This window comes from Schistocerca americana, chromosome 9, assembly GCF_021461395.2.
Source record: "Schistocerca americana isolate TAMUIC-IGC-003095 chromosome 9, iqSchAmer2.1, whole genome shotgun sequence".
Lineage (NCBI taxonomy): Eukaryota > Metazoa > Arthropoda > Insecta > Orthoptera > Acrididae > Schistocerca > Schistocerca americana.
The window spans coordinates 95352504-95375514 of record NC_060127.1 but is presented as its reverse complement, the minus strand read 5'-3'; the positions used below and the strand labels follow the sequence as shown (position 1 = coordinate 95375514).

Here is a 23011-nt window from a genome sequence, read left to right as displayed (position 1 = left end):
ACGCTTCCCTTTATATTGGGCTGTAACATTTCTCCATGTTTGTAATATATTCATGTAACAAATTTTATCTTAAAACAATTCACTGTTTCCTAATGGTAAAGTAATGGAATTGTATAACACTAAACAGTGAAGTATTCAGTACCACTGTATTATGTTTGATCATAAATTACTTGTAAAATTATGTTTTGCATGTCAGTCAAAACACGCAGCCTGTCATTTACATTGGTATATATACGAGCCTTCTGTCAGCCAGAACTGAAGAACATAATATACCTTTGTTCCCGTAAAAGTAATGTTCGAGGTTATGAAAATGTAGGTATCGTGTACTTCAGTTTGTCAGACATTGCACTATTTCCTGTCTAGTAAGTTACATCTGACAAACCCTTGGGAATCCAAGCCTGAATGGTTAGTACTTAGTAACATGAAACTATAAAACACAATGTATAAAATGTTTTGCAGTTTGTCAGTCATAGGAGACTATACTACTAATTTCTATTGCTCCTAACTACTTCAAGCCTTCCTGCTGAGGTGTGGGTAATTTGCCAGTTCTCTGTATATCAATAAGATGTCCTGTATTCTTGAGCTTGCCATGCTATGAAAGTACATTCATGGTAATTCAATTTAAAAAAGTTAAAAAAATGTGATCTACATGGTTAAATCTTCAAAGTTTTGAAACTGGAGGACTCCAGTGAGTGTCAGCAGGCGTACAAAAGTGAAATTTTTGAAGGTCTCAGCTACAGGGTGACATTTCTTTCCTCGCAGGCTAGAGCGACTGGAGCACCTGGCACAGAAGTTCAAGCACAAAGCCGACATCCACGAGGACTGGACTCGTGGCAAGGAGGAGATGCTGCAGAGCCAGGACTTCCGGCAGTGCAAGCTGAACGAGCTGAAGGCCCTCAAGAAGAAGCACGAGGCGTTCGAGAGTGACCTCGCCGCACACCAGGACCGTGTGGAGCAGATCGCAGCCATCGCTCAGGAGCTCAAGTGAGTACAGCTTTTGGGCTGAGGGCTTCTGAGAGTAGTGTGCAGGGTTTAATGGCCAGTTGAAGTGTGCACTGCCGCTGCCGAGTACACTTCTACCTGAGAAGTTGGTAACAATAGCTAATAATTTATGTGGTATTGAAGCATTAAGTATCTTTGAGTATAGCATCAGGGCTTGGAATCGTCTGAAAATTACATACTTGTAAGGAAAAATTGGGTGCGATTTAGGGACTATTTTGCTACGTTCGAGCTCGCACTCGTTTGTTGCAGCACCCTGGAGTACCACGACAGTGCCTCAGTGAACGCCCGCTGCCAGAGGATCTGTGACCAGTGGGACCGCCTGGGCAGCCTGACCCAGCGCCGCCGACAGGCCCTCGACGAGGCAGAGCGCATCCTGGAGAAGATCGACATCCTGCACCTGGAGTTCGCAAAGAGGGCTGCTGTGAGTAGGCTGCACTTTCTGTCGAATGTTATCAATATATTCTGAGTGACTCAGTGTGGTAAACTGCCAACTGCAGATCTAGAGATCTGCTGTTCAATCGCCAGACTGTCGTAGGACTGTTTATTTATTTATTTTTTTCAACTTGCATCTTGCACTTCTGGTAACATGATACACTACTGGCTATTAAAATTGCTACACCATGAAGATGACGTGTTACAGACAGGAAATTTAACCAACTGGAAGAAGATATGCAAATGATTACCTTTTCAGAGCATTCACACAAGGTTGGCGCTGGTGGTGACACCTACAACGTCCTGACATGAGGAAAGTTTCCAACCAATTTCTCATACACAAACAGCAGTTGACCGGTGTTGCCTGGTGAAACGTAGTTATGATGCCTCACGTAAGAAGGATAAATGCGTACCATCACATTTTCAACTTCGATAAAGGTCGGATTGTAGCCTATCGCGATTGCGGTTTATCGTATCGCGACATTGATGCTCCCGTTGGTCGAGATCCAATGACTGTTAGCAGAAAATGGAATCAGTGAGTTCAGGAGGGTAATACAGAATGCCGTGCTGGATCCCAACGACCTCGTATCACTACCAGTCGAGATGACAGGCATCTTATCCGCATGGCTGTAACGTATCGTGCAGCCACGATTCGAACCCTGAGTCAACAGATGGGGATATTTGCAAGACAACAACCATCTGCACAAACAGTTCGACGACGTTTGCAGCAGCTTGGAGTATCAGCTCGGAAACCACGGCTGCGGTTACCCTTGACGCTGCATCACAGACAGGAGCGCCTGCGATGGTGTACTAAACGACAAACCTGTGTGCATGAATGGCAAAATGTAATTTTTTTGGATGAACCCAGGTTCTGTTTACAGCATAATGATGGTCGCATCCATGTTTGGCGCCATCGCGGTGAACGCACATTAGAAGCATGTATTCGTCATCGCCGTACTAGCGTATCACCCAACGTGATGGTATGGGGTGCCATTGGTTACACGTCTCGGTCACCTCTTGTTCGCATTGATGGCACTTTGAACTGTGGACGCTACATTTCAGATGTGTTGCGACCCGTGGCTCTACGCTTCATTCGATCCTTGCGAAACCCTACATTTCAGCAGGATAATGCACGACCGCATGTTGCAGGTCCTGTACGGGCCTTTCTGGATACAGAAAATGTTCGACTCCTCTGGCCAGCACATTCTCCAGATCTCTCACGAATTGAAAACGTCTGGTCATTGGTGGCCGAGCAACTGGCTCGTCACAATACGCCAGTCACTATTCGTAATGAACTGTGGTATCGTGTTGAAGCTGCATGGACATCTGTACCTATACACGCCATCCAAGCTCTGTTTGACCCAATGCCCAGGTGTATCAAGGCCTTTATTATGGACAGAGGTGGTATTTCTGGGTACTATGGATCTCAGGATCTATGCACCCAAATTGCGTGTAAATGTAGTCACATGTCAGTTCTAGTATGATATATTAGTCCAATGAATACTGGTTTATCATCTGCATTTCTTCTTGGTGTAACAAATTTCATGGCCAGTAGTGTAGATTTTGAGTGGAATCATGGTTCAGAGTCCATATGAAACTTTAGGCCCAGTTATAACTGACTGTGTAAGTTGGTTCATAGATTAGAGGAAAGCAAAGATGCCTATAATCCAATCAAAATTACTTGGCAGTTGATGTCTTTCACTTGCCATTACAGTATTGCCACATTGGCTGCTGGCTACAATTCTGTTATAGGCAACATAACAGGCACGGTGGGTCTCTACACAAATGCTGTTAAAGTGTAACGTGGATCAGTGTTGGAAGCGGATGCTGCTAGCTGTGACAGAAATGTGAAATGTTCTGTTGTCAGCTGATTTTAAGTGACTAATGAGTAAACTGCAGCAGATGATTTTGTAGCCCTAAATTTAAACTCTTGTCCTAACCTAACCACAACCTTGTGAGGAAACAGTGGTCAAGAATCTGCAGCAGAACTGAAATCACTGTCAGTGCATTCATAGTGATTAAAGCTAACCTCTACAAGGAAACTGTAGACAGAAAAATTTCTCTTCCAGCAGTAAAAGCAAACTGTAACTTCTCGCTGTCATTGATTATGTCAAATTATCCTCCTGCCTTGGGATATGAGGTTTTCCCAGTGTACAAAAATCTTGAAAATTTCTCGGGTATTCAGCCGGGTGGCATTGTCCAACAGGGACAGCCTCCGTCTTGGCGCTTCTGTGCAGTCTGCGGGTGGGGAAAGCGCGGAGTTGGGTGGTGGAGGAAGCGTAGTGCTCTGCGACAGATCGTGGACCGCAGACCTTCCATGGCCACGACTGCGTGCAGAACTCTGCCAATGTGGTCACAATGCGTCTCTTTCTTCAGGTGTCCTGACAGGGGTGGATTTCCGTGTAGACTATCATGTTTTAATCAAACTCAAGGCTGGATCCCACCAGGCCTTGCACAACTGGAAACTGCTGCCTTGATATTAGCTCATCGTGCAGCCGGATCTCCACTGCCTCTTTGAGGATACAGTCCCAGAAGGTGTTGGACTGCTGGAACACCTGTGTGCCATTGTGGTTCGTGTCGCATCCATGTGAGATGCAGTGCTCTGCATGGCTGACTTGGTCGGCTGTGTGTTGTCTGTGTGGCATTTATGTTTACTGCATCTCTTCTGTACTGTCTGGGTGGTCTGGCCTACATACATTTAGCTGTCCTGGCAAGGGATGTGGCAAACTCCCAGTTTCCGGCGTCCTAAGTCGTCCTCGATTGATCCTAATAACGTCTTCGTTTTGGATGAAGGGTGAAACACGGCGTCCATCAGAGATCTATCAGACTCCAGGAACACTTGAAGATGGCAAGAAGTCGGCTTGCTGAAATATCACACCTATTGGACGATGCCACGCTGCTGAATACCCGAGAAATTTTCAAAATTCTCACACTAGCTACACGAGCGGCTTCATTACCAACCGATGAGCAGTCTTGGTTGCCACTTGGTCACAGATTGTTGGTCACACAGGCAGATTCCAAATCAAAAAAGAATGATACGAAGAAGAAGAGCAAATAAAAAGAGTCAGTACAATGATGAAAATGATGATGCAAACTATTAGAAATAAAAAATTACATTGAAACCAATTAGCTGAATAGAAGTAATAATCAAAATCTTTTGAAATAAAAAAAAAAATTCATTGCAGGTGAAACAGTTTGAATCTGTAATCTCATACACGTTACGTTATATACTTAACACTGGTCTGTGGCAAAAGGTCAGGGTGTTGTATTTATTACTCTGCTGACCAAGTCATAATGATGAATTGCAGCCTTCAAAAAATTCAGCTTCACACAATGTCATGCAAAGCTTATTTAATCTAAGCCAATCTCTGAAAGTACAATAAATGTATATGTGCTGCTCTATCGCGTCTTTTGCGGAAGGTTCCAGTGATGTTTGGTTAGTGCCATGTGTGAAACGTATGTATTTTGTTAGTCTTTTTTTTTGTATTGTTTGTGTTTGTGTTTGTTTAGAAACACAAAATAAAGGGGCCAGACACAAGATTTAGGATCCATACTCATCGAGAAACTAAGCCGAAGTGAACTACCACAATTGTTGTTGCAGTTTACCAACAGCAGACAGTTTAGGTATGACGTTGAGCGCTCGGATTGGAGGAAACCGGTTCCAAACCATGAAGTGTCAGCTATCAAGTAATTTTAATTGGACTGTAGTAAAGCACTATTGTGTTCAAACCAACCTTCTGGTTGATGACAGATTTATCCTTTTTGTACCCTCAAAAGCTCCAAAACCAAAAGTTATTGTAAAGTGCACATATTTCGCTGCAACAGCAAAATGAGTGTGGCATGACATGTATCTTTGGGCACGTATTCTATTAAATCAAACACACAGAATATTATATATCTTCAAAATTATGGCCTTGGTCATCGGGTTGTTAAACTGGAGACTTTTTCCCGTTGATGTAGTTTATTTTTGATGAGCAAGCCAAGCACTAAATCATACACTCATGAACCCATAGAAAATGTCGAGGACTAATTTGAGTAGTGGGCAAGACACAGCAATCAACGTTCCCATAATTTGATAGATGTATGGGATCTAAATGTCATTGAGTGCCTTCAATTGGATGTATCATACCAGAAAATACTTGGGAACTTTCTTCTTCATGAAATTAAGGCCTTTGTGAATGCTACAGGCATTACACAACTAGTGACCTGGAAGAATGATCATCTGGGCTACAGAGTATACTTCGCAACACAGGCACAACTAGCAATGAAAGCAAGCAAATGGAGGAACATCCATAGCTTAGCATTATAGTAGAAATTGAAAATACCACTTCAGTTATAAGATTTTTTATTTTTCATTGCTGGTATAAGCATTGAAAAATAAACAAACCTTACAACTTAAGCACTATTTTCAATCTTTACTGCTGACAGAAGATACTAAATACAGGCAAAAGTATGCAAACTATATCTCAACACTAGACCTGATGGAAGTAAGAAGTTAGAAAAATAGGAAGGAAAAAAGGAAGGATGGAAATAAGGATGCTTGTATTGCAGTTTTTATCTGGATGGTTGGTGCTGATACATTCCTTCAATGAATTTGGTGTTCTTGTCCTTACTAATGGACGCTGTACCTGCAATCACATACTGTGCTGAAAAACAAATGAAACATCTGAGGCGGATGACATAGCTGTTAGTTTTGAGTAGCCATTGTCTGAAATTAGGAAGAAGGCAAGTGACTATGTTTCTAAGCATTACATGCTGAACTTAGAAAACCAGAAGAGATTCCTGAGGAAGAACCTTTGTGACCAAACATAGGAGAGTAGTGAAGCAGCAAGATGAAAATTCTAACAGGCACTCCATAGTAGCAGTACACAAGTGCTAACTTCAATTCAGACAACTGTCACTAGGCAAACAGCACAATTTGAATGGTAATATATTTATCAGTAATTTTTGAGTAATTTATGTGACTGAAATGTCACAAACTATTCTAAAGGTGGGTCAACCACAGCTAAAAAAAATTGATTGATGGAACTAGAACTTTCATACCGCAATATTAAAGAAAAGTATTGTTTGCAAATGAGAATCAAAATGATTGAATAAATGAATGAATGTCCATATGACCGCATTACCTGTTTGTTGTAGTCCTTTCAAAGGCCTATGGCTGGTTTCGCATCTTAAAGGTGCATCCTCAGGTGCATTTAAGTAACCACTTCATGCCTGATGAGAATTAAGATGTTTCCAAGGTGCAGCTTTAAATGAAAGTGAGTGATCTATCAGTGGTCATCATCAAACTGGAAGGTTGTTAGACACAAATGGTGGGCATTCAGAATAAAATCCATAAGCTAAAAAAAATGTGGGTGTGGAAGTTTCAATACTGTTCAACTAACCACATGTGTTGGTGTGCGAATTCACACTCATTGGAATTTCCACATCCACGTTTTCTCAACTTACAGATTTTATTTAGGATGCCCATCATTTATATTTAACAACCTGATGACAGCAGTTGAGGGATCACTCACTTTCATTTATAACTGCACCTTGGGCCATCGTAATTCTCATTTGGTACAAAGTGATCACTTAAATATACCTGAGGATGCACCTTTATGCTGTGAAACTGGTTGTGGAGCTTGGAAAGAACTACAGTAAATGGCTATAGTGGTCCCAAGGACTTTCATCCATTTTAATTCTGATTTGCTAATAATACACTGTGTAATACTATGGTATGGAAGTTCCAGTTCCACCTATCCTGACTGATGTGCGTTGTTACTTTATGAACTCATATATTTTTAAGCCAATAAAAAGTATTTTATTTTTTATTTTTTTATTTTTATTTTTTTAGAGAGAGAGAGAGAGAGAGAGAGAGAGAGAGAGAGAGAGAGAGAGAGAGAACAACAGATTTTGAAAAGTATTGCAAAATTTTTTTTACCAGTGCAAATGTTGCTGTTGCACTTTTAAAATGCACAGAGCCCTTGTTTTAAGTAAAATATAGCCTAGCAACACCAGTGTCTGACTCACAAATTTCTTACTTTACAGCCATTCAACAACTGGCTGGACGGCACCCGGGAGGACCTGGTGGACATGTTCATCGTGCACACGATGGAGGAGATACAGGGCCTGATCGACGCTCACGGCCAGTTCAAGGCGACACTGGGCGAGGCGGACAAGGAGTATACAGCGATTGTCGGGCTGGTGCGAGAGGTTGAGGCGACGGTGCAGAAGTACCAGGTGCCGGGCGGTTTGGAGAACCCGTACACCACCCTCACTGCCAACGTGAGTACCTACTCTGCACAGTGGAACTTCTGGCAAGGCACAGTATCACCATTGTCTGTGTTGTGAGGAAAAAGCTCTGTTTGACATCACATTTACCTTATGTCTCTGGTCAAGGAGCTAATGCACACATTGAAGACAAGCAACTTAATATTATCTATCATAAACGATTGGTCGAACAAATGCAGCAACCGAACAGTTTTTATTAATTGTGTTTGCGCAGAGGTGTGTTTTCGGCTTTCATCTGTCTTCAGTTAGCGTAAAATGTTTATATCTTTCCTATACAGCTAAATGCAATTCATAAAAATGTTGCAATATTATGAAAAAGATAGTTGCTACTCACTATATAGTGGAGATACTAAATAATAGACTTCAAAGACTGTTACAAAATGAGCTTTCAGCTGGCAAAGCCTTTGTTGACACACACTCGCACAAATGCTTCTCACACACGTGATGAGTCTCTTTCAACTGAAGTCAGTCTGTCTTCAGCTGACACACACACACACACACACACACACACACACACACACACACACACACACACACACTGCAGAGTGTCTTTAATGGAAAAAAGAGAGAGATTTTAAAATACTGAAGTAAACTTCTAAGCAAATGGGAACAAATTCCTAAATGTGTCATGCTGTGGATGAGAAACTGTAACGATGATGTCTAACAAACATAGATCAGCGTTTCATCCATCTTCAACAACTGTAGTTGTATTTATTGAAATAATCAGCATTACGTTTTGCAAAACAAATTTTATTTCCTTCACTGGTTTCAGACACCTGGTAACCCCCTTCTTCAGAGAGTTATATATGTTACATTTTTTGCAAGTGTCAAAAATAGATGAATGCAGCATATAGCATTGGTTATGAGGGTTGGCATGATGTCTGCACTTGTTGTAAGGCTTCTTTTTACCATTTTTGTACAGGCATTGTGAACCGTATGTCCACAGCAATATGCTGCATGAATCTTACTTCTGGCACGTGCAAATAATATGATAGTTATAACGTGCTGAAGAAGGACACTAGGTGCCTGAAATCGGTTAGAGAAATAATATTTCTTTTGTGCAACTGGTTGCCGATTATTCCAATAAATACATATATTAGGTAGTAATTTTATTTTTTATTTTTTTGAAAAGTGAAGCCTTTTGTCTTTACTGTTTACATCTGTAAAACTGTAAAATCGAATGAAATTGATTCAATGTGGGGTTCAGTTTTAGCAGCTTTTCTACACAGGAAAACATATCTGCTGTTGATTCATGTTGGGTGTCGAGGGTATTACCTAAAGAATCTTTTCGGTTGTGTCAGCCTTTCACTTCCTCTTTTGGTTTTGAGAAGAGTAGTAGTGTGGAGGAGGTAAATGTGGTGAGTGATGGTATTGGTGATGAGTATTGTTACCCTTTCTTGGACAGCAACTGATAACTCGTTGCTGCTGAGTGAACTGGACTTTCCTCTTGGAAGAGTACGTTAAAAAAAATTGGCAGAGCTTGTCAAGTGAAAGAAAGAAAACTTCTTAAAAATATTTATATATTAAAATATGGTACTACCATTCAAAACATTTTTATTTTTTGGAAGGTCATTTATTTGTAGTGCGTTATTTACATACTCTTTTGGTATTCTGATCCATTATTTTGGGATTAACGTAATACAAAAGTCTGATCACCTCAAAAATATTAAAAGTAATAGAGTTGCAGACACACACAATAAAAAGGTTTGTTACACACTTTAGCTTTCGGCTAAAGCCGCCTTTGTAAAAGAAAAAGAACACTTACATTCACAGAAGAAAGAACACCTCTCTCACACAACTGCTGTCTCTGGCCACTCTGATTAGACTTAAACGCATCAAACGGGAGCAACAGTCCATAGTGGGATGGGGAAGGGGGAGGGATAGCAGGGTAAGGTGAGGGAAGAGGAATCAGTGCAGACTTTTGGAGCATGAAGAGATGGCATGTGTCACGACAAGGCTGCCAGCATCTATCTCGGGAGGTGCAACACACATTTAAGCTCAGGATGTTTCATTGTAGTGTATACTTTGCTGTGGGGTGAGGATGTCATTCTGATTGTGTAACTTGTTTTCTTTGGCACTGACAGCGTCCTACACAAAATAAATTTGTTCTGGTGATGTGTGCATCTTATATGAAACGAATAATCAGACTTTTGTTTGGAAGATCGTATAAAAATAATTATGAAGAAGTGATTGTATCAAATGCAGTAGTGTGATTTTTATTTGCATTTTTTGCTTGCAAGGAAGATATGGGCACCCAGTTCCAGGTACGGGAAAGTATCTCTAGCGGAATGCTGCTGACATTAGCGCTGCACGTGAATGCAGTTTCCACAGCCGCTTTCCACTTGCAGCTTGCTCATTGCTGTGTTTGAGATCAGACTCTCAAGCATCATAAGTGTTGTACAGACAGTGGATCCACCTCACTTTCAGAATATTGCAGCACAATAAACATCCTGGAAAGTGTTCCCTTTTTCACTCCCGTGACTTATGTACAGTTAGTATATGTGCTTAGAATAGTAAGTGAAGGGAAAGGCTCAATAATTGCCACTGCAGAGATGGTAGATTGTTGCACTTGTTGGTGTGTATCTTGATGTAAAATTGTGATAACTATGGTGGAAATGCATGACGATACAAATTCCTGCGAGCAGTGTTTCTTTCCCCCAGAAAAAAAGAGTTTTCTCCAATTGTCACAGATTCTGTTTTAAATGTTTCCATTAGATAACTGTGGGGCTCTCTGTGTAGAACAAAATTGTTGCAATATATTGTATATAAGAATTCAGCACTTTTTGTCTGTTAAAACATTTATTTTTATGTAATTTTTGGATAAATTTGAAATTGTGAACATAACACCTTACCAGCAACACACATTCTGTTTCCAATATCTTTTGGTTACCTTCTCGCAACATACAAAGGATAATAAAATGAAAACAAGATAGATGGAAGAAAAGTAATTAAACTGTTTATTATTTCAAAAGTAGTGGCCATAATTGTTAATACATTCATCCCATTGAGACAAAATGGTAAGTACCTTCATGGAAAAATGTTTGCATTTGACTATGGAACCGTGATTGTACCCAGGCATGCACCTCCATTCATCCAAAACAAATCAACAGCCGTAAGTGTCTTTCTTGAGGGCTCCAAAAATATGGAAATAGGATGGGGAGAGACCAGGACTGAATAGAGAATGTATAAGGGCTTTCCAGCAAAACCTCTCCAGTATAATCGAAACAATCTTGGCGACATGTGGGTCCTCTCACAGTGTTACTCCTCCAGAGTGTTCCTCCCCCCCCCCCCCTCCCTCCCCATGCAATTTCCATAGTTCGGAACCCTGAGGAGAGAAAATATTTGTGGCCATTGATTTACTTTGGAAGAAGATTTGCATGCCTGGGTACAATTATGTTTCCATAGGCACCTGCAAATATTTTCTCATGAAGGCGTTGATAGTCTTTCCATGGTGAGATAAATATTAGCAGTTATGGTGATTACTTTTGAAATTAAAAACATTTACTTATTTTTTTTTATCTGTCTTTTTTCATTTGACTGCCACTTGTGCACACTCCCTTTTTATTTTATTTTATCAAAAAATCAATGATCAATGCCAAATTTAAGAGAAAGTAATTGTGTATGTGAGAACAGATCACTACTCACCAGATAGACAAGCAGCATAGAGAACTATGTAAAACATCCAGCCTAACTGGGGCAAGTAAAGACCTCAGCTGCTTCTTCTATTTGGCGTGTAACATCAGTCCTCATATAAACATAGGAGATGTACATAAAACATTCAAATGCCAGCAGGTGCATGTGTTTCTGCTGTTGTTGTACATAAGGCAGTAAAATCCAATGGGTATTGCATGCTTAAGATCGTGTTGATAGGAATGAATGTGATGTTACAGCTCACATTTTGAACACACACACACACTGAGGAACTACCTTGGACAGAACATAACAATTTACACACTAATTAGACATAAATAATAATTTGTATTTCCTGACAAAGCAAACTGAGGACCCAGTCACGGTGGCATGACCACCCTTCTCACACTCTAGGAATGTGGAGGGAAGGTAGTAACATCATACATTCCAGTATCCTTAAAAGCGGAATGCTGTCACATGCCTCATTTTTATATGCCACAATAATTTAACACTCTATTTGCACCTTTACTGGACGGTACTTGTCACCCACACTATGACTGTGACAACATTTATTCAGTGTGTGATGTGTATGAATTCATGTTGCATCTGGAAAAACACCATGGTCTGCTTTCATTCTGATGCATCATTTTTCTAACACAGTATGCCTTTTCTGAAACTGTCCATCTTAATAGCACATGATTAATCATTTATTTTGGCACCTTTTAAAACCACATCCCATAGACAGAAACAAAAGTTTCCCATTATTTTTTGTAGCCTCGAAGTCCAGTTCTGTGCATGACAAAAGCTATGAAGTTCACAAAATTTGTTTCCTTGTATTATTCGTAATCTCACAAAAATTGCAGGCTAATAAGATATTCATCTGTATTCTCAATGCAGTATTTATTGTGTGCACATCGCTTCTTTTTTGACTTAGGTGCTGCAATTTGACTCATTGCCATGTCCCTTCTGCTATAATTCGCACACCATCAACTTACTCAACCTTAACATTTTGCTTGCATGTTCAATCACCTTTTATGTCAGCACTGTCACTGCTTTCCCATTCTCATAACCAATAAATTTAATGACATTAACAGCAAACTGTCACAGTTGTTGTGAAGGCTCTGTCTTGTGGTCACTTTCAGTGCTTGCTCTGTCAGTTAATAACGCACACTATTCTGGAATGGAACGTGGTTGTGGCTAGTCACATGGTTAAGTTAGTTCTCAACTATGTAGGAAAAGACAGAGTGCTACTTACGGTGACGAAGTCACATCAAGTTACAGATGGGCACAATTAAGACACTGGCATAAGGTCTTAGGCGACAGCCTTCATCAGCAAAAGAGAGAGACACACAATCAGAATCTTTTTTACTGATGAAGGCTGTGGCCAAAAGCTGTATGTAAGTGTCTTTCACTTGTGTCTGTCTGCAGCTTGATGTGTCTTTTTAACAGTAAGTAGTGATTTCTCTTTTTCTACATTGTCGGTATTCCTAAGTGTTCTCACTACAACTGAGTCTGCCGTTTGCTTTGTCGAATAATATGGATTAAGTTATTTTTAGTTTGGCAGGTGAAACTATAGTACAGCTTGCAGTCTAATGACAAATGGTTGGTAACTGTGGATTTGAAACAGTTTCATGAAGTGATAATAAACTTATCACTGTAATTTCAACTGATAAGCATTCAGAACACAGTTGCACAGTTCCAAAATTACACACATCCAAATGAAACCTACAAATTTTATAACATCTGCGTAGTCTAGCTGTATTCCAACTATATGTCTGCTGTGTTTTAGGATCTGACCAAGAAGTGGACAGAAGTGCGCCAACTTGTGCCCCAGCGAGACCAGACTCTGCAGAATGAGCTCCGTAAACAACAGAGTATCCTTCTCTGGAGACCTTATGTTAAGCCTAGTCATTTTATTAGATCATATTAATGTACCTATTTTTTTTATAACTGTGCAAGGTCGCACAAAAAAAGAGAAGAGACTGTTAGTATTACCAAAGAATTACTTGCTGTGGCATATTAGTGCGATAGTGTTTTTCGACTGTAATCTGTATATGCTGTGGCAAATACTGTCAGATTCTGTCACCTCAGTGGTGTTGTATGAACAGATGAGTTTTCAACAAAAATGGCAGAGCTTTTGCAGAACCTTGAGGGAAAAGTTGTGCAGAATAATTTTGATCAGTAAAAATGGACAAACTTCTCTAAGATGTAGATCCTACTTTTGAAGGTGGCCCTCACTATTTGAAAACATTTGGTAACCAAACAAAATTTACAACATCAGTCTCAATTTGTTTGTGTCATATTGTATGTGCAACACAAATGTAAGAAATGTCTGTTACAAACTGCTCATCCATTGCCATTAAGATGACTGATTTAAGTTACTTATTGCAATGTAAAGACTCTGTTCAAGGTTGAAAAACAGTTAAATATGTCACAATAAATACGCTGTCTCCTCCCCCTTCCCACCATCAGAGTGCTATCATAGGAAGTTTTCACAAGTTTACGATGTTTGTGGTGGTTCTTTTATTCTGAGAGACTGAGTCTATTTTAAAGTACTGCCACCTTCAGTTTTCGAGAATATCATACATATCAAAAGTCTGTTAGATGAACCAGGAATGTTAGGACCTGACCTAAACCCCCCTGAAAATATTATTGTTTCAGCTAAAAAATCATGTCTGTAGCCCTATAATATGAATCTGACAGGGTCACGAGTTAAGATCTGCTGCTCTGAGTGTGACTCAGTTCCAAAGACTACTACTTGTTAAAGCTACTAGTAAACAGTTCTCTTACATTTGTGCAGCAATAACTAATACAAAAATCCTGCAAACTTTGTAATTAAGTGAAAGTGCCACAGAGATGCTCAGCTGACTCTAGCCCTGTGAGGCATGAATTATTAACAAGTGGGAAAAAAAATTTTGAAATGGAGTTTATATAGTAAAGAACAATGCATATTATCACAAAATACAAATTCATCTGCTCTATAGTTCAATATCTTAACAGACACTGTTAAGCCAGCTTAAGTAAAAATGTCTGTTAGATTTCAGTTTTGGCAGCACATGGTCACAACAGTTAAGATTAGATATTTTGTGTATGATAAATTTATTAATAATGCATAACAATGTTTCATTGTGACAGCATATTAATTCTGTAAATATTAGCTGTTCCGGTTTACTGTACTGTGTTTACCTAGTATGACAACCTCATGACAAATGATCAGGGTAGTATGTATTGTATTCAAATGTTTTATGTTTTACTTTCTGACATGTTCCACACCCACAAAATCATCTAATTTTTTGGGTCTATGGAACAAAAACTGAATCTAACGTAATCCAAAGTTTTATTAAAATTTGCTTTAAAAAAAAAAAAAAAAAGATGATGTCCACTGGTGTGGACACTGTGCATGTAAGAACTCCCAAGTCTTCGTCTGTTAATTGCTTCTTTTTGTATGGAAACACTCAAAGCAGTTTGGACATAGAGATTCCTTACATTTAGTGCAAACGTACTTAGATTTTCTTCTGCACAATTGATCATAACATCTGCAATTTTTATCTCCAAGAGTTTCAGCTAACGATTCCCTTGATGAAATCTCTCCTCATCTGCTGCTTCACAAACTGGTCTCTCTTGCTGGGATCTTGGAGTAGAAACAGGTCTTCCTTCCCTTCCTGGTGACCGTTCGTGTTCTCCCAGGTTTATGAGGGATCGTGCCACCAGCAACTTGAAATCAAGGAGACAGATGTTATTTCTTGCCTGCCCTTATAGCAACCAAGTCTTCACAATAGCCACATCAATAAAATGAAAGAAGACACGTAGATACCACTGCCTGTTTCGTCAACAATGTGGATATGATGCTACACACTGGTCCGTGATGTCTACACATCCCATATGACAATTGTAACATGTGACACTGAATGGTTAGGGTACACTGATGGTCTTGATCTCCTTCTTGTTCCAGCACTGAACTTGTGATATGGGCTGTGCACCAGCATAGGTCAAACCATTTTGTAATGGTTGTGCCCTCTTTACACACAACAGATGCACATTCCCCACGTATGTCCTTTCTCATGTCTCTGTCTGAAATAAGCACTGACTGAACACCTTGCAGCCAGTTTACTTGGCGTGTCCCAGTGCCCCAAATGCCATTTTTATTTTTTTAAGGTCCTGGAGTAGTGGCACACTTGTAAATAACTTCTCAAAAAAAAGCTTTGTGGTTCTTTTACTTGATATCATCACAAAGTCATAGAACCACGTCAGCACAAGCTCCAAACTCACTAACTGGCTGCCTCCCACCAGATCCATCGTGGTATATTTCAAAACAGTGGACATAACCAGAAGAACCAGCTCTCTCCCAGACTTCATGTCCCCATTACTTTGGCTTGTTAGCAACATACTGTTAGATATTGTTGTGACCCTTTAAAGGTATGATCTGCTCATCAATACACTGATGTTCCTCAGCTTCTGCGGCATGAAGAAAGTTTTTTTGCAGACACTCCAGAAATGGACAGATTATGTACAGACGATCTGTGTTGCTTAGATCCACTGCACTATTATCCACAAAAGGAAGAAAACGCTGTATGTTATCGTACTGATTGACTGGTAAAGAGTTGGTTACAAAATCCTTAATCCTTCATCTGATGACCTGCACGATCGGGTTCGAGGGTACTTGATGTCGTTGTCATATGTTCACGCCTAGAAATATATTCAGTTCAGGATCTGTCGGTCAGAGATTCAATTTGCCATTCCGAAGAGCATTCAGATTAGTTTGAAACACAATGTGTTCCAACATTTCGTCAGAAATTATTTCTGTGAATTAATGAATGGGACTCTCGCCAGTTACATTTATGTTTTTATGTCTGTAAGTTGTGGTAGCAGTACAGAATTATTGTCGATTTGCTGCCACCTGTAGTTTGGCAGCTGTGTTCTTTTACTGGTTGGGAACTTGTAGCATCACACGGAATTTCACTCTTACTATTCTCAGAATCGAACCATTGTCATTGGAGCTGGAACTTGTATCCATGATTACGTTTCTCGATGACTGTGGTTCCCTGAATTCATAATCAGTTTTGCTTACCAGTGTGCACTCTGAATCAGATGGCAACTCTTTGATTACTTCCTGAAATTCAAAATTGTGGGACTAATTATAGGATTTTGTGTGCCGTAAATTATAAGGTGTATGCTGAACTAACAAACTATACTAAAAACTGTAATATGAGAAACAAACTAAATGTTTGTGTGCTCTTGTAAGACAGCTCATGACTAATGCCATTATTGCATGATGTCCACTGCAGTGGACAGATACTTTCTGCTTCTAGTAACTGTAAAAATATGTTTTAACAATCTTTCATTTTTAAAAAGTGGTGCAGTATCCATCTAGGTTCATTAAGAATTTCTTACTCTGCACCTTGAAGTCCCACAGAAGTGTTTCGTTGAAACAGTACACGCTGGTGCACGGCCACACTTGGAAGACGCCATCTTGATCACATGTGATGTTTGTACGCAAACAGACACACTAATAGTTCTGTTACTGCCCTACAGATAGCAGCACCAGGTGGAGAGTGTCCACTAGAGTCTACTGCTTGCATTGGAGACTTAAAAAAATGGTCACATTGAAGGTAAAAGTGACCAATAACAGCTGTCCACTACAGTGGACACCATGCACCACAGGGCTAGCGACAGATGCTGCATCACATTGTATTTTACTGTTAAAATTCTGAGAGTGTACTTTCCTGGAAGAATCAACCAATATATTGCTTCCTCCTAAGTATATCTTATGAAGTGACCATGAAGATAAAATTGGAGATATTCGAGCTCACATAGAGGCTTACGAGCAATCTTTCTTTCCGTGAACCATGTGTGGCTGAAACAGGAAAAGGTTTAAGTGACAGTGGTACACACAGTAATCTCCACCATACTCTGTACGATGGATTGTGGAGTATAGACGTAGATGTAATTGGAAATAAGTAATGACACTATAACACACATGATCTGAGAATCTAACAGAAAATGACAAATAGCTCACATAGAGGCTTACGAGCAATCTTTCTTTCCGTGAACCATGTGTGGCTGAAACAGGAAAAGGTTTAAGTGACAGTGGTACACACAGTAATCTCCACCATACTCTGTACGATGGATTGTGGAGTATAGACGTAGATGTAATTGGAAATAAGTAATGACACTATAACACACATGATCTGAGAATCTAACAGAAAATGACAAATTACTGGAAAAAATAAAATCTACGTATATTCTGCAAAGACCAGTACAGTCACTGTGCCTTGAAATACTGACACTTCAAAGATAATGTCCACCTGGTGCCACTTTCCTTGTGTCCAATCGCAGGTGCACGGAAGTAAAAGGGTGTGCACAAAAATTTCTGGAAAAAATGCGTGCACGCTTCGACATTCTCATGTCTGATTGTGCGAGCAGTCTGCTGTGGATCCCTTTCTTTGCTTGGGAGCTTGTGCTGCATTTATTGTGATGGAAAGGTGACAGAAAAAGGAAATGCACAAATGACTGTAGGTAAAGAAGTATCTAAATAACTGGTGTATGAGAAATAAAAAGTCACAGTTTTGTTTGTAAACGTCATGTGGAGTTCACAGTGAGATTATAGATTTTCGCACTGGGAAACTGCATTGATAAGACTGGAAATAATATTTCTTTAGCTAGTAACCTGTGACTTGTATACTGGTTTGAACAATTTGTTCTGCATTTCAAAGCAAAGCATTTCCATGAGTATTCTTGAAACTGAGAAAAATGGACTTGAGGTTCTTAGTCTTTACATAAGATTAATGAACTTTCAATGCATCTGTTGTGTTTTGTTTTATAATTTTGTTTACACGATTTTAACCATGAAAAATTATATGTACATTAATGTACTCAGACTTGACAACTTTTGGAATTTCATAGATGCCAGGATCCAACTGAATAGAGGTTGAGTTTCCAATTTTGTATTTTTTGTATCATCAGTGTCCTAAATTTCTATTTCTAGCAGTTTATGGAGGAGCGATACATACCCCATCATTTCTTTTGTTCAGATGTCAGGCTCCTCACTTGTTGCGCTTTTAAGTTACTGTAGCATGAATGTTTGTTCACAGTTTCCATGTAGACTGTTCATAAATTTCTGGCTTACTCTTCTGTTTTCTGTTTTCTGCTTTGAACATTATGGTATCTTGCCCGTACATTAACATGATTGAAGACTTTTTACCTAATTGCTAAATGCTCAAGCAATACATCTCAAATTTTTATTCGTGTAATCTTTAGAAGTGGCATTCCGTATGACTTTTCTTTATCTGTAATGATCTGTAAATTTAAGTGTGCTTCCTTTGGAGTTGACAGACATTATTGCACATAAATCACCTTACAGCATAACATAAACACACTACACAATCTCACACACATGGTCCCCAGCTGCCTATTGCCTATTAAAAAGTGCGAAGATTTCCATCGAAGGCAGGAAGAAAAGCACTTTACCCATGGCCTCCATTTTCAGAAAATTATGCAAGCACAGATGTGCATGCCTAGTTGTGCTGTTGGAATTCCTTGTGTATGTACAAAATTGTACACAAAAAGGCATCTTATGGACATATCTCCAATGTCTTCAAGCAGTATTAATAATTTTAATAATAATAGGCTCAGCTTGCCACAAAAATATAAAGATATCATTCAGGAATGAATACAGAGCAAAGACTGAGGGATATGTTTTATATAAATCTTCTTGTTTGTGAGCAGGGCAACCCCGAGCTGTGGACTGTGTGCTGTGTTGTTAGCTGATTGCTCCACATGTACACTTCTTTCACAACTATCATCAAAGCTGGGTTGCTGCTCAGAAACTCTTGCATATTGGTACAAAACAATTTCCACAGAATGATTAATAAAAAGATTTTCTTCCCAGTTGTTGGCCTTTGTCATCACTTGGCAAACTTGTGAAAGTCATTATTCTGTCTTTGCATTTGGGACTAATACATTGGGGGGGAGGGAAAAAAAGGTAGTTGCAACTGAACCATTACTTGTTTGTTTTTCAGCTTGTCTGTATCGTAGCTTTCTTCTTAAGTGTGATCAGCTTTAAACACGTGCATCACCAATGGACCTGTGTGTCTCAAACTTTAGTTTCCTACCGCGGATTATTTCACTTCATTAATCCCATCCATGTTAACAGTTGTTCATTGTCATCTGACAGGCTATGATGATTACATGCTAACTAAATGAATTGTTGTGTTGCTCAGGGCAGCATCAGTGTTCAGAATGCATTCAACAAAATCACTGTATTGATGATGGTATAAATGTGTTACAATGTGTATATGTCACAGGACTACTGGGAAATCTGAGAATTTTTTTCATCTGTGAAAAACCCAAGAATTTTTTAGTATTCTGGGAATTTGTCATTGTTTTTGTTTTCGTTTAGTTGTTTGTAATTCTGACTGTTAAAAACTGATACTTAACAAAGAATTTTACTGTATTGTGCTGCTACTGAATAATACTGCAACAATAAAACATAAACGAGAGGGGAAAAAAACTTTAGTTGCACAGAAAATGTGCCATTTACAACAATAATATACAGTGCACACACAAGTGTCTACCAACAGCAAAAATTGTCAAAGGCTTTAGGATGAAGACTGTGCAATACTTCATAACAACAAACTGCTTCTGATGAGCGTGACGTCATAACAGTCTGCATTAGGTTCGTTTGAGCTGGCTACTTGAAGTGTGGCTATTAACTCTATCAGCAGTAGCAACAAGCATCCAAATGCTACCCACTTCAATTGTTATGGCACGCCCAGGCTGCCAGAGTTTTTGTTTACAGCTCTCACGTCAAATAGAAACAAAACTGGTTTCTGTAGCTGGGAGCTATCAAGCAAAATTAAAATGCATTCACATAATTACAGAAGACTAAAATATGCTGTTAGTCTCTGTTTTCTGATTTTATTTTATTTCCTCATTTTTTTATAGTCAAGCATTAATCGCCTTGCGGTACCGTGGCATATTTTTGACGATTTGCTAAGATGAATTACATTACATGTGAGAATGTGCTTTGAATTTCTTAAATCACGGTGTGTTTGACTCTCGTTTAAAGCTTAACACTTTGAGGGCCAGCCTATTAGAAGAATTTGGAGCCCGGAAGACCAGATATTTATGTTGTTATTTAAAATTTTACTGGCACTTTTGTGTGATGCATCTTAAAGTGTAACACATGCAAAAAAGACTATTATTACATATGAAAGCTTAGCCTTCCTTGTAGCTACACTATTCATATTAATTAAAACCATTAACTTTTCCTATTGCAATCTCGATTTCAGTGCTTTGGAAATTAATATGCTGTGTTTGTTTAAATTGAAATATATACTTTCATAATACGAATCTACGCACTGTATTGTAACATGAGAATATGCAGCATACATATTGCTGCATGTCAAATATTTTTCCAAAATGTATCCCTTCCCTCCCCCTTCCCTTTGCAAGAGTCTGTTTCCTAAAGTGCCGTGAAGTTCTTCACTGGTGTATAAAACCTTAACCATCTTAAGAATCGATAAGTTTTAGAGTTCTGAGGGAAAGTATACAGTCACTTACCACGGAAAAAGTGTATTTTTAACCGGGAAATACTGGGAGTATTTTTTCCTTGTCTGCCTATACTCCCTGTGTTAACACCAATTGAATAAGAGTGAAAACTCAGAATAAGACTTGGCTTAATAAATCTAAATATAATATGACTGCTTGCTGTGTACACTTTTACTTAGAGAACAACCTATGAAGATATTATGTATACTTGTGCTGCAGTTTCCCTATTACCAAGGTGAAAAGAACACAATCTACATCATGCATTCTGCGGAACACACTAAAACTACAAACTGCCTAAAGAAGCATGGTCCAACATTAATACAGAATGCCCAAAAGGGCAAAAGACTCGCATAAAATTTAAAATAAACAGTACATGTGTACCATGTCAATAGCTGTACTTAGCTCAAACGTCAGAAGTGTGCTTCCTCGCTCCAGCCAATGTTCGGTGGGCCGTGGGCTCTCTGGTAAACCTGAGCACGCTTCTGACGTTTGAGCTAAGTACAGCTATTGTCATGGTACACATGTACCGTTTATTTTACATTTTATGTGAGTCTTTTTGCCATTTTGGGCATTCTGTATTAATGTTGGACCATGCTTCTTTAGGCAGTTTGTAGTTTTAGTGGGTTGCGAAGAAGGCGTGGTTAACTGTGCCGAAACCTAGGTCAACATCTGGTTTCTATTTGTAATCGAGGCGGAGTCTTTATAATCATTAAATTATTCACGATTGCTGATGTGCTGCAATGTTAAAAGTTCTCAATCTACATCAGGTTGTAGGATTTGTATAGATACCTTAATATTATTTGCATGGAGAATGACAGACAAAGTTACTATTGGAGAATTGGACACAAAGTTAAAGTTGGAATTCCCACACAAAATTAACTTGGTACTTGCTTATGGGCTGAGTAATTGCACTAGGGTAAAACTTTTCTCTGAAAGTATCATTGAGTATTCATTCTTAAACTGGTGACCAAAATGTAAGTTTTTTGTCCATAATACTTTGTCTAGGCAAAAATTTAGAATTGTTCTTTGTTGTGAAATAGCTTGTTAAAATACTTGTTACCATTGTTTTGAAAGTTTTCCTTAGCAGTGCTTTACAGACAACGAGATGGTACGCAGACAGTTTGCTGAGAAAGCAAACCAGGTTGGACCTTGGATTGAGAGGCAACTTGATGCTGTGACAGCTATTGGAATGGGTCTACAGGTAGTGTATACATTTGTTTTTGGTTTCACCATCCTGTTCTTCTTTGTGACTAGTTTCAGATTTGTTTATAATAAAATTCCATTCCAGGACATGTACTAAAGAATACAGAAGGGTGTAATACAGCAAATGAGCTCCTTTGCGTAATTGGTATTTGTTTCTGTAAAATCTGTGAAACATTCCTTGAACGAAGATAGTTTCCAAACTACATTTTAATCCCCCTCCCTCTATTCTGCCCCCCCCCCCCCTTTCAGTTTTCTGATTTGTTTAAAGCGAAGTGTCATGACTTCCTCTCCTGTGCCTACATGTTCATCTCACTTACGCTCCATATCTTCATTTATTTGTTCTACAGATTTCAGTCTCTTCCCTCTTTTACAATTTTTGCCCATCTACAACTCCCTCTAGTGCCATGGGGAGTGGGTCCTGTTGTCTTAACACATGCCCTGTCATTGTTTCCCTCATGTTCCTGCTCTCGCCGATTCTGCAGAGTATTTTCTCACTTGTCATCAGTTTACCTGATTTTCAACGTCCACTTATGGGACCACATCTCAAACACTTCAGTTCTCTTCTTTTCCAACTTGGTCACAGTCCACGTTTCAATGCCATGCTCCAAACTTGCATACTCAGAAATTACCTTCTCAAATTAAGGCATGTGTTTGGTATGAGCATACTTCTTTTGGTAGTGAATAGTGCCACTGTCAGTTTCCCAATGCAGTAATGCATGCAAATGAGAAAGTCACTAACAGTAAAATAAATGCAGAAACCAGAAACACGTTCAACACACTGTCCTTGTACATTGCCAAGCCAGTACCAGTTGGAGAACAATGATCCATGAACAGAGTGAAGTCAGCTAGTGCATGAAACATGCACTAGCTGACCTATAGTGCCTACCTGTTTTTCTGAGGATATAAAATCGCTTTGAACTGT

The 23011-nt window shown here is 39.2% G+C and overlaps 1 protein-coding gene across 1 annotated transcript in view; it reads left to right on the top strand.

Moving 5' to 3' along the window:
* Positions 1-23011, top strand: part of LOC124550607 (alpha-actinin, sarcomeric) — a 470999-nt gene that overhangs the window by 433716 nt on the left and 14272 nt on the right. Inside the window, exons 9-13 of the mRNA XM_047125325.1 lie at positions 763-984; positions 1252-1423; positions 7465-7701; positions 13127-13211; positions 21984-22087. Coding sequence (XP_046981281.1) covers positions 763-984; positions 1252-1423; positions 7465-7701; positions 13127-13211; positions 21984-22087 — 820 coding nt within the window. The remainder of the gene's footprint in view (positions 1-762; positions 985-1251; positions 1424-7464; positions 7702-13126; positions 13212-21983; positions 22088-23011) is intronic.